The sequence below is a fragment of the Panulirus ornatus genome, chromosome 15 (assembly GCF_036320965.1).
Source record: "Panulirus ornatus isolate Po-2019 chromosome 15, ASM3632096v1, whole genome shotgun sequence".
NCBI lineage: Eukaryota > Metazoa > Arthropoda > Malacostraca > Decapoda > Palinuridae > Panulirus > Panulirus ornatus.
This window is the reverse complement of record NC_092238.1, coordinates 11,471,270-11,484,804: the sequence shown is the minus strand read 5'-3', so window position 1 is coordinate 11,484,804 and position 13,535 is coordinate 11,471,270. Positions and strand designations below refer to the sequence as shown.

Here is a 13,535-nt window from a genome sequence, read left to right as displayed (position 1 = left end):
ACATCTCCATGTTTACTACTAGGGATGTTGCCAGAAGTTGCCAATTGTGTCCTGGTTCTTTGTTCCAACTGCAGAACCTACTCCACTTCTAACTGAAATATTCAGCAATGTCAATCTGTTTCTGTGTGGTGAGAACCCAGGAAGTATCAACTTGGTACTTCAAAGCTTTCATTTCAAACGACTTCCAAGATTTTATTGTCTTGAGTTTTGCTTATCATATCAAGGTCATTAGTAGCTTCCACAATGTCTGTATGTGAAGATCACTTCAGTTTTGAAAAACTAACAAGCTATTGTGATGACACTCCTGTCTGTGGCATGTGAACCTGAGAGTGTCAGCTCATGAGTTCGAAGCCAAACATGGATAAACAGGCATTCTCTAGGCTCAGGCTGTGAAACAACACCATTCACCGTTTGACACCAATGATACATTCTGTGGTATCATTGTTACTTTGACTCAAGAAAGAAATAATAAAAATTAAAAAAATGGAAGTAGCTTTTATCATAGACTAATGATGAATGATAATACCCATTACTTGATAATAATCTAATTGTCAAAGGTGGAATCACCACGGGTGGGGTTGGTGAAGGGTGGTGTGAAGGAAAACAATGTGAAGATAGATGAAAGTGAAACACAGTATGTTGGCCCTGCCACTGATAATCCTAGCCTGAAGCAGCAGAAAGATCTTAAAAAAAAAAAGTATTGAGATAACACTAATGATGATGCTGGATATCATCTTTTAAAAGCGCTTCATATTTGCTACCCTGCACACCACCCCAGTTTCTGTACTGTGGCTTAATTGCTCAAATGCAATGGAAAGAATGCAATATTTAACAATTTCCTTTCTACAGGCAGGTCATATTGCAGACTCACTGTAACATTTAATTTTCATATACATAAAGGGATATCTAACATACAATCCCATATAACACCACAAATAATAATTTCCTAGTTTTCTGTTAAAAATCCTAGAATATGTATGACTACACCCTGTATGAAAGACTATTAATGCTTGGTTATATATTTCTTATAGATGTTTATTCATCATGCACACTTCACTGGTTTCCTGTAATGTTGAACACGTGATGGAGATTCAATACAAGGGCACAGCATAATATGAGATGTCAGGGAAAATGAGGCCAATGGTAGGCTTCTTATGGAGTGTGGCATGAGTGCAGATGGAATGAGGTTCAGAAGTGAAGGCTGTCACTGCAGAATCACAGTCACATACTGTATTAGCTTGGGGTCATCATCAGATTCATAAAAATAGTGAACTTGGAATCAGTCCAAAAGATACATAGGACCCTTTATATTACTTTGCTTTTGAAATGAGTTACCAAACATACCCAATGCCATCATACTCAACCTACTTACAATATAAATAAATGGAAAAAATGGCATTGATTGAGCGGGTGAAGGCATGTACAGAGCATCAGATTGGGGAAGAGTAGTGTGGTTTCATTAGTGGTAAAGGATGTGTGGATAAGGTGTTTGCTTTGAAGAATGTATGTGAGAAATACTTAGAAAAACAAATGGATTTGTATGTAGGAGTTATGGATCTGGAGAAGGAATATGATAGAGTTGATAGAGATGCTCTGTGGAAGGTATTAAGAATATATGGTGTAGGAGGCAAGTTGTTTGAAGCAGTGAAAAGTTTTTATCAAGGATGTAAGGCATGTGTACATGTAGAAAGAGAGGAAAGCGATTGGTTCTCAGAGAATATTGGTCTGCTGCAGGGGTGCATGATGTCTCCATAGTTGCTTAATTTGTTTGTGGATGGGGTTGTTGGGGAGGTGAATGCAAGAGTTTTGGAGAGAGGGGCAAGTATGCAGTCTGTTGTGGGTGAGAGAGCTTGGAAAGTGAGTCAGTTGTTGTTCACTGATGATACAGTGCTGGTGGCTGATTCATGTGAGAAACTGCAGAAGCTGGTGACTGAGTTTGGTAAAGTGTGTGAAAGAAGAAAGCTGAGAGTAAATGTGAATAAGAGCAAAGTTATTAGGTACAGTAAGGTTGAGGGACAAGTCAACTGGGAGGTAAGTTTGAATGGAGAAAAAATGGAGGAAGTGAAGTGTTTTAGATATCTGGGAGTGGCTTTGGCAGAGGATGGAACCATGGAAGCAGAAGTGAATCATTGGATGGGGGAGGGGGCGAAAGTTCTGGGAGCGTTGAACAATGTGTGGAAGTCGAGAACGTTACCTTGGAAAGCAAAAATCAGTATGTTTGAAGGAACAGTGGTTCCAACAATGATATACGGTTGCAAGGCGTGGGCTATAGATAGAGTTGTGCGGAGGAGGGTGGATGTGCTGGAAATGAGATGTTTGAGGACAATATGTGGTATGAGGTGGTTTGATCGAGTAAGTAATGAAAGGGTAAGAGAGATGTGTGGTAATAAAAAGAGTGTGGTTGAGAGAGCAGAAGAGGGTGTTTTGAAATGGTTTGGTCACATGGAGAGAATGAGTGAGGAAAGATTGACAAAGAGGATATATGTGTCAGAGGTGGAGGGAACGAGGAGAAGTGGGAGACCAAATTGGAGGTGGAAAGATGGAGTGAAAAAGATTTTGAGTGATCGAGGCCTGAACATGCAGGAGGGTGAAAGGCGTGCAAGGAATAGAGTGAATTGGAACGATGTGGTATACCGGGTGTGGACATGCTGTCAATGGATTAAACCAGGGCATGTGAAGTGTCTGGGGTAAACCATGGAAAGTTCTGTGGGGCCTGGATGTGGAAAGGGAGGTGTGGTTTCTGTGCATTATACATGACAGCTAGAGACTGAGTGTGAACAAATGTGGCCTTTGTTGTCTTTTCCTAGCACTACCTCGCGCACATGCGGGGGGAGGGGAGTGTTATTTCATGTGTGGCGGGGTGGCGATGGGAATGAATAAGGGCAGACAGTATGAATTATGTACATGTGTATATATGTAAATGTCTATGTGTGAATATAAATGTATACGTTCAGATGTATAGGTATGTATATGTGCGTGTGTGGATTTATTATTATATCATTACTTTGCTTTGTCGCTGTCTCCCGCATTTGCGAGGTAGCGCAAGTAAACAGATGAAAGAAATGGCCCAACCCACCCCCATACACATGTATATACATAAATGTATATGTATGTATATACATGTGTATGTGGGTGGTGTTGGGCCATTCTTTCGTCTGTTTCCTTGCGTTACTTCGCTAATGCGGGAGACAGTGACAAAGTATAATAAAAAAAAATAATAAAATTAATATAAAAGTACATGTATTTACATATCTACATTATCTAGTACATATTCTCATTAGCATCTCCGAATACGGTACAACAAATATTGTTATACTTATATGTCTATCTATCCATCTATATATTTGATGCCTATTCCCAAGTGGAATTCCCTCAAGAAAGTGGGCACAGCAATAGAGTCTCCATAGTCAGAGAACTCCAGTGCCTCTGCTTAGCCTTTAAAGCCTCACCATTAAAAGCTACTGGCAGAGATCAACTCCAGCAAAGTGTTCGCAGAGGCTCCAACCTCATTCTTCTACTGACTACTACTACCTAATGCCATTTCACATAATTACTGGGTGGCAAAAGTCCATATGAAAAATCAATGTGCCACCTTACACCATGAAGTATGTGCCATTTCTTACTAAGCCATTCAAAAAACTTACTTCCACTGAAATAAATGATGTATAGAACAACATAGTCAAACTTTTATCTATGTGTGTAGAGGGTTTCCTAATAGAATGAATATTCAGCCTCTGGCTGTGCCATATGTATGATGAATCACTGCCTATAATGGAATACATTACTCATTTCACTAACCAGATAGAATAATATACACTGCTACCAATAAATACAACAGCTGATTTTTCAAATACTTCCTCAGAAACTTATCTATGAAGAGTTCACTAAAAGTGTCTAGATACCTGTTTACTTGGATTGCCATCGTGAGCTTCGTCATTAGGCCGCTTCATGCCTCTAGGCATGTTGGATGTAGTTAACAATTCTGCACTACGGGGTCTGGGAGGGACACCTGTACTAGTTGGCTGGAGTATACTAGAAGATGAAGAAGTTAAGGTACTGAGAGTGGATGACGATGATGAGGTTGAATTGGTTGACTGTAAGACACTTCCTGTCCCATGCGGCTGTCGGAAGTCAGAAGTAATGTCTGGCTTCTTTTCATCTGGGGTGTCATTTAGTAGATCCCATAAGTCATCACTGCTCTTTCGATTTTCACTGTCATCATCATCATTATTCAGCAGCTGAAAAAATAAAAATAAACTGAAAATCATCCTCAATTTACTGACACTTTCATGAAACACAACTCTGATTCTCATCTGGAGTTTCTCAAATCACTAAATCATATCATTACTACACTCGCAAATTTCACTCATTATTTACAAGCAAAAAATAAAAAAAAAAGGCCCTCAACTTTACTAATGCCATCATATTTATTCGACAGGTGAAAAAAAATACTGAATTACATTTTTTTATCATTATTATACTTTGCCGCTGTCTCCCGCATTAGCAAGGTAGTGCAGGGAAGCAGACGAAAGAATGGCCCAACCCACCTACATACACATGTATATACATACATGTCCACACACGCACATATACATACCTATACATCTCAGCGTATACATTTACATATACACACACAGACATATAAATATATACACATGTACATAATTCATACTGTCTACCCTTATTCATTCCCGTTGCCATCCCGCCACACATGAAATGACAACCCCCTTCCCCCACATGTTTGTGAAGTAGTGCTAGGAAAAGACAACAAAGGCCACATTCGTTCACACTCAGTCTCTAGCTGTCATGTATAATGCACCGAAACCACACCTCCCTTTCCACATCCAGGCCCCACAGAACTTTCCATGGTTTACCCCAGACACTTCACATGCCCTGGTTTAATCCATTAACAGCACATCCAACCCGGTATACCACATCGTTCCAATTCACTCTATTCCTTGCACGTCCTTCACCCTCCTGCATGTTCAGGCCCCGATCACTCAAAATCTTTTTCACTCCATCTGTCCACCTCCAATTTGGTCTTCCACTTCTCCTCGTTCCCTACAACTCTGACACATATATCCTCTTTGCAAATCTTTCCTCACTCATTCTCTCCATTTGACTAAACCATTTCAAAACACCCTCTTCTTCTCTCTTAACCACACTCATTTTATTATCACACATCTCTCTTACGCTTTCCTTACTTACTCGAACATCTCATTTCCAACACATCCATCCTCCTCCGCACAAGTCTATCCATAGCCCACACCTCGCAACCATATAACATTGTTGGAACCACTATGCCTTCAAACATACCCATTTTTGCTTTCCAAGATAACGTTCTCGACTTCCGTAAATTCTTCAACGCTCCCAGAACTTTCACCCTCTCCCCCACCCAGTGATTCACTTCTGCTTCCATGGTTCCATCCGCTGCCAAATCCACTCCCAGATATACAAAACACTTCACTTCCTCCAGTTTTCCTCCATCCAAACTTAACCTCCCCTTTGACTTGTCCCTCCACCCTACTGTACCTAATATCCTTGCTCTTATTCACATTTACTCTCAGCTTTCTTCTTTCACACACACCAACAAACTCAGTCATCAGCTTCTGCAGTTTCTCACACGAATCAGCCACCAGTGCTGTATCATCAGCGACTGCAGTTTCTCACACGAATCAGCCACCAGTGCTGTATCATCAGCGAACAACAACTGACTCACTTCCCAAGCTCTCTCATCCACAACAGACTGCACACTTGCCCCTCTTTCCAAAACTCTTGCATTCACCCTCCTAACAACCCCATCCATAAACAAATTAAACAACCATGGAGACATCACGCACCCCTGCCACAACCAACATTCGCTGAGAACCAATCACTTTCCTCTCTTTCTACATGTACACATGCCTTACATACTCGATAAAATCTTTTCACTGCTTCTAACAACTTACCTCCCACACCATATATTCTTAATACCTTCCACAGAGCATCTCTATCAACTCTATCATATGCCTTCCCCAGATCCATAAATGCTACATACATGCTTTTCTAAGTATTTCTCCCATACATTCTTCAAAGCAAACACCTGATCCACACATCCTCTACCACTTCTGAAACCACACTGCTCTTCCCCAATCTGATGCTCTGTACATGCCTTCACCCTCTCAATCAATACCCTCCCATATAATTTCCCAGGAACACTCAACAAACTTATACCTCTATAATTTGAGCACTCACTCTTATCACCTTTGCCTTTGTACAATGGCACTATGCAAGCATTCCACCAGTCCTCAGGCACCTCACCATGAGTCATACATACATTAAATAACCTTACCAACCAGTCAACAATACAGCCGCCCCCTTTTTTTAGTAAATTCCACTGCAATACCATCCAAACCTGCAGCCTTGCCGGCTTTCATCTTCTGCAAAGCTTTTACTACCTCTTCTCTGTTTACTAAATCATCCTCCCTAACCCTCTCACTCTGCACACCACCTCGACCAAAACACCCTATATCTGCCACTCTATCATCAAACACTGAATTTCATAATAAATCAAATTTTCAGTGAACAAGAGTATATGCTAGCATGCCAAGCAATCCACTGGAAAACAATCAGATAATGCAATAATGGTGGTACAACTACTGAGTACCAGAGGTGCAAGACTAACAAATGAAGGTGCAATTCCTTTACATGGATAACCTCTGAGTACTGCTATGTCTTGTAGATTAGAGTGACCTACTTTTTGTGATATGTTGAAGCACTCATCACTACATGACCATACATCAGAAAGTAGCTGACAACTGAACTAGAGTAGTGGCAGAAATGATGGTGGAGGTGGTGGTGGTAAAGAGGAGGCAAATGTGGTGGCACAGGTAGTTGCAGAGATGGTATCAAATGGGGTGAAATTGGCAATCATAGAGATGTTGACACATGTGGTTGCAGTAGTGGTGAAAGTGGTGGTGGCAAACAGGGTGGCAAAAGTGGTTGTAGGGGCTGTTACAAAAATGGTGGGAGAGATGGTGGAAGAGGTAGTGACAGTGGTGGGGGCATAGGTAATGGCACAGGTGAAATATGAGGTGGTGACTGAGGTGGTAATTGTGATAGTGGCACAGATGGTGGAATAAATGATGATAGTGATGGTGGTAGAGGGGATAGAAAAATGGTAGCACTAGTGGTTATAAAGATGTTGGCAGGGGAGATGTCACAGAAGTTGGTAGGGGTGGCAGAAAAGGGGGTAGCTGAAGGATTGGTGGTGGTGATACAGGTGTTAATAATTAGTGTAAAGGAAGAGGCAGAGATGGTAGAAAACACTGCAGCAGGAGTGGCACCAACAGTGGTTGCAGACAGAATGGCAAAGGGGAAGGCACAGGTGGTGGTGCTGGTGGTGACAGCGGTGGTGGCATAAGTGGTTGTACAGGCTGTCATAGTGGTGGTTGTAAAGGGGTGGCAAAGATAGTGGTAGAAACGGTGGTAGTGGTGGTAGCACAGATGGTGCTCAGGGAGGTGGCACCACTTGGGGTGGCAGAAAAGGTGAAACAGTGGTGACAAGGGGAGATGGTGAAGATGGATGTAAAAGAGGTGGCAGTGGTGGTAACACTGGCAGCTGGAAACTTAGTGGTTGTAATGAGGGGTGGCAGAGATGCTTGCACAGGTATGGCTAAAGTTATGGTAGTGAAGGTAGCAAATGGAGTAATTACAGGGATGGAAGCAGAAGTGGGGGAGAGGGGAAGGGGTTAGCATAGGCAGTGGAAGAAGTGTTGACTTTGGAGATGATAGTGGTGGTGTCAGAGAGGGTGGCTGAGGAAATAGCAGTGGCAGCTGTAGAGGTAGTGATGGTGGTGGTTGTATATGATATAAAACAAATGGTAGCAAAAGCAGTTGCAGAGGTGATGGCAAAGAGGATGGAAAAGAAAATTATAGGGAAAGTGGCAGATGGATTATCAGTGATGGTGGAAGAGACTGTGACAAAAGTGCTGGTAGTGGTGGCAGAATTGATGGCAGAAAAATGGCACAGGTGGTGGAAGTAGTGACCACAAAGAGGTGGCAGAGGTTGTGGCACAAATGGTGCAACAAGTAGTGGCAATGTTGGTGGCATGTGATGGCAAAAGTGATAGCACATATGGCTGAAGAGCTGAAGAGATAGTAGCAGAGGTGTTGGCCATGATGCTACAAAGAGGGCAGCAGGGGGTGGTAGGAGAGGTGATGGCACAGGTGGGGATAGTGTTGATTGCAAGGGGAATGCAGAAGGATGGATGGCATTGGTGCTGGGTTGGTTAACAGTAAAACTGGTAACAAAGAAGATGGTAAAGGTGTTAGCAAAAATGTTTTAAACTAAGTGAGGAGGAGGTGGCAGGGGTGGTGGGTGTAGTGGAATGAGAGATGGTGACAGGTGGATGCTGAGGCTGTGGCAGAGATGGATGAATTGCTGGTGGCAGAAGGAAAGGCAGAAGTGTTGGCACAGGAGACAGCAGTATTGGTAGTATAGGGGATGCTGAATGATGGTAGACATGGCTGTAAAGGTTAGGCAAAAATTATGGCTAGTGATGATGGCATAGGGGATAAAAAAGGGGGTCGTATTGATGGTAGAATAACTTGATGTAAAGGGTGTGACAGTTGTGAGAATAGATGTTGCAGAGGGGTTTCTAAAGATGATGGCAGAAATGGTAGCAGAGGGGAAAAATGACACGGTGAAAAAGGAGGAAGTTATGGTGGTGGCAAAAGTTGTTGCACAGGTAGGCAGTGGCAGGGATGGTGGTAAGGTGGGGTGGCATTTGTGGTTGTACAGCTGGTGGTAAAGGTGGTTGCAAAGGGGTGAATACCTGGTGAAGTCTTTGGGGATCTTCCATACCCACAGCCTAGGATGAGACCCAGCTGCTGGGTTAGGTTGTCTGATGACCAAGCTGTTGGGAAGCCACAGCCCATAAGCCCACATAGCCCCCACAGCCTGGCTGGTCTGGTTCATTCATCCAGTGCATGCTTTGATTTCTCTACTGTGCGTCCCATGCTATTTCTAATGATATTAGGCATAATGAAAAACTCTCAAGTCCTGATTTCTAAAGTGGTCTCTCTTTTTGTGCTCATCACACCTTTGGATTTCTGAGATAGTATTCTATTAAGTCTTCCATGCCTGTCATGCAAGTAGTATGTTATTTCTAAATGTAAGCTGGAAACCATGCCTTTTAGGATTTTTAGGTACTGATAATGATACAGTTCTCACCTCTGTGCTCCAGGGAGTATAGCCTTAGAGATTTCAGCCACCCGATAATTTAGTTCCTTAACCACATTAATATGGGCTGTGAAATATCGCCCAATACTTTCTAATTCTGTGAGTCTGCCTGTCTCATTGGGTGATGCTTGAACACAATATTAATTTTGTGAAAGAATAAGCATCTTGCATAATATCATCACTGGATTTTTCTTCCTTGTCTTGAAGGTCTGAAGAATCCAGCCAACCATCCTTCTGTATGAGGCAACCATTGTTTTCTTTTGTTCACTTAAATTAGGTCATCAGACATTATTACTCTAAAGTCCTTAATATTATTCAACTGGTTTATGATAGCTTCTACGTATGTCCAGTATTCTGTATTGTTTTTGATTTCTTCATTTTTTCCATACTGCAGGAGTTAAAATGTATCTCCATGGAAAAGCATGTTGTTCTCAGTTGCCCAGCTAAAGACTTTGTTTACATCTCTCTGTATTCTTTCAGCATCCTCTACAGGTGTGATTTTCATACTTCATTCGGTATCATCGGCAAAGCATGAAATGTTACTGTGGCTTGTGTTTGTGTCTATGTCAGATAGAATGAGAAACAAAAGGGACAGAACGTTTTACCATGCAGGCACTGAAGATAGCATGCTTTACAACTGTGTTGTGACTTATTAATCAAAATGTTGAATATCTATCTCACATTTGTCAAATGCTTTTGCAACGTCTGTATAAACCATGTCAGCATTTTCTTTGTTTTCCAGAGCTTCAACAATCCTGAGAGGCAAGATCTTCCTGCCCTGAAACCAAGTTCTCCTTGATTATGCAAATTGTTCCATACCATCAATATAGTCAGTTTGCCTCTTAAGACTCTTTCGAAGATTTCAATAATTGGCGATAGGCAGTTATTCTTACTGGTAAATAATTTTTTGGGACCGCTTTGCTTCCTCTTCTGTGAATTGGGGTGATGCGAGTCACTTTCAGACTTTTTCTCCAGAAGATTTTTTAGAGCTCAGGCTGAGCGTGTTTTGCATTTCTTTATGAAGACTTAACTTCAATGAGTCCATGAGTACAGCCAAGTGCACAGGCATGCTTACAGTGGCTATCTTGAAAAACTGTGTTGAGGTGGTGATATCTGCTATGTAAAGACATAAGGGATTCTTGTTCAGGGTCATCTATATTTACCATTGCCATTTCATATTACTTTTTTTAGAATCTCACTCATCTCCTGGCAGTCATCTGTAAGAACTTCGATTTTTAGAGAGCCAATGAAGTTTGCGGTCACAGATTTGCATTCTACATATGAGCACAAGTGTCTGAGGCTTTTCTTCTTATTCTTTTCCTGTATTCCATATGACATATTTAGTTTATGGTCGATATGCAATAATTCATCTCAGGTTTTCTTTCCTTTGCTAAGTGATCTGTGGCTTCTTTAGAAGGTCTGCAATTCTGTTTCTCCTGCTGCAAAGTGCTTGTCTTTTTCATTCTATCATAAACCCTTTGTGCTTTCTTCTAAATGGGGTTTGTCTGTTGCATGTCTTGAGTATCAAAGTGGTTATATCATTTAAATGCTCCTCCTTTGTTGCAGTATTCAGCAGGGTTATATCACTTACACTACACACTTCTCCTTTGTTGTGGTACTCAGCTGGGTTTCCAATTTTGTCACAGGCATCCCACTGACCATATTCTCCCAACTTATCTATTCACAGTTAAAAATGAAATTACTGAAAACTTCCATTGTTATGCACATTCTTTCTAGGCAGTTTAGCACCTAAACTATTTTTTTGCCTCATTTAGGTTCTGATCAGAGTATAGGTTACTTTAGATGGTAGTCACATAATAGGTGTGCATTATTTGTAGAGATTAAGTTCTGAGTGTCATTTCTTCTGGCTGGTTTTGTTACTTGCTGATGAAGATAAAACTTTTCAAAGTCTTATGAACTCTTTCCTGTGCCACTGCTTCCAGGAATGATGTTACTTCCCGCCTCTCCATCTAATGTGTAGTAGGTTGAAGTCTCTCAAGGCAATTATATTTGAGACTGGGATTCTGAGGGGGTTAAGACATGACTCTATGTTCTTTATCTGTTTTGTATTTCTTGAAATTTTACGTCTGGTAGTCTATGGATTGATGCAAAGACCAGATTTTACTTTTCACACTTCACAATAAGTGCTTCTACTATATTGTATCAGGAGTTCAGGAGTTAAGTTTGTTATAAAAGTATTTACTGTAGACAGACCAACTCCACATGAACTGGTCTTGTCACATCTGTCGCTATTCATATGGTCTTCAGTGTGTTTCAGTGAAGGTTAAAAATACTGCACTTATAAATGGGATACTATTTGTTCAATGTGATTTAAGTCCCTCTATGATGCCACATGTACAGTATGTTACATGGTTTGAGGTGGTGGCAAGCATAGCGTATGAGGTGATAGCAAGGGTAGTATAGTAGCAATGGCACAGGGGTTGTTGAAAAGGTAGTGGATAGGTGGTGGCAGTGGAAATAGCAGAGCTGTTGGCAAAAATGGTGACACATGGTTATAGAATGGTGGTAAAAGCAGATACTGACAGAAATGGAGGCAGAGATGAGGGAAGATGTGCTGAAAGAAGGGATGGCAGAGGTGGGAACATTCATGGTTGCCAAGATTGTTGCAGACATGGTGGTAGTGATGATTTTATGAATGTGGTTGTAAAGATGGTGGAAGTGATAATGGCAGCAATGCTGACAGCTACTGGGGATGGTGGAGTTGCAACTTGGTAAAAGAGATTGTGGTAGTGGTGGTGACATCAGGTAACAAGGGTAGGGTTAACAGTGGCAAAAGTGGTGATAGATATGGCGCCAGATGTAGTAGTGGTGGTCTTGACAGGCTTGGTGGCAAAGTGGTTGTGAAGGTGGTGGCAGAAGTGGTGATAATGGTGATGACGAGGGATTGGAGAAATGAAGTGGGGGGAAAAGGTGATTATATGGGTTATGGCAGAGATGGTGGAAGAGGATGGCAAGAGAGTAGTGACACATATGCTGGCAAAAAACTGACAAAGTAGTGGCACAGGGAGTTGTAGAAGTTGTGGTAGAGGTGTGAGTGGTAGCAAGGGTGGTGGCAGTGTTGGTGGAAGAGCAGATGGTGGTGGCACAAGTAGCTGTAGTGCTGACTGCAGCAGTTACCTGGAGATAACCTCAGAGGTCTTCTACCCAACAGCTAGAGATTAATCAACCTCCTGAGTTGAGTCACTGATCAACAAGCTGTTGGAGGCCATGGCCTGCAAATCCACATGACCACTACAGCCTGGTTAGTCTAGTGCTTTCGATAATACTGATCTAGAACCTTCTCAAATTTCTCCTTTGTACCCCCATTATGTTTCTCATGGTTACACGGAATGTGCTGAATAGTTCTGGCCCCAAGATGTTCACAAAATCTTCTCTTGTGCTTGTCATTCCTTTTGATTTTAGGGATATGTTACATATGAGTTAACGGACTCTACCAGCATAAAGTTACACTGAATGTGGAAAATCACTTTTGGCGAGGCTGTAACATCATCAATGGACAAAAGGAAATACATTTTCATAGGAGAACTTCAAACTCCAAAGGAGTCAATCATTTTCTTGCTACTGACAGTAGCACAGACTTGAAGCTACAAGAAAATCCATAAAAAGGGTCTTGGTATAACATAATACTTTTTTTTTTTTTTTTTGCTTTGTCGCTGTCTCCCGCATTTGCGAGATAGCGCAAGGAAACAGACGAAAGAAATGGCCCAACCCACCCCCATACACACGTATATACATACGTCCACACACGCAAATATACATACCTACACAGCTTTCCATGGTTTACCACAGACGCTTCATATGCCCTGATTCAATCCACTGACAGCACGTCAACCCCGGTATACCACATCGATCCAATTCACTCTATTCCTTGCCCTCCCTTCACCCTCCTGCATGTTCAGGCCCCGATCACACAAAATCTTTTTCACTCCATCTTTCCACCTCCAATTTGGTCTCCCACTTCTCCTCGTTCCCTCCACCTCCGACACATATATCCTCTTGGTCAATCTTTCCTCACTCATTCTCTCCATATGCCTAAACCATTTCAAAACACCCTCTTCTGCTCTCTCAGCCACGCTCTTTTTATTTCCACACATCTCTCTCACCCTTACATTACTTACTCGATCAAACCACCTCACACCACACATTGTCCTCAAACATCTCATTTCCAGCACATCCATCCTCCTGCACACAACTCTATCCATAGCCCACGCCTCGCAACCACACAACATTGTTGGAACCACTATTCCTTCAAACATACCCATTTTTGCTTTCCGAGATAATGTTCTCGACT

At 41.9% G+C, this 13,535-nt stretch overlaps 1 protein-coding gene across 24 annotated transcripts in view; it reads right to left on the bottom strand.

Moving 5' to 3' along the window:
- The window catches only part of LOC139753727 (uncharacterized), a 1,039,260-nt gene that overhangs the window by 401,533 nt on the left and 624,192 nt on the right, over positions 1 to 13,535 (bottom strand). For all 24 annotated transcript variants that reach the window (XM_071670490.1, XM_071670488.1, XM_071670497.1 and 21 more), the window contains one exon: positions 3,903 to 4,238. In XM_071670490.1, the coding sequence (XP_071526591.1) occupies positions 3,903 to 4,238 (336 nt within the window). The remainder of the gene's footprint in view (positions 1 to 3,902; positions 4,239 to 13,535) is intronic.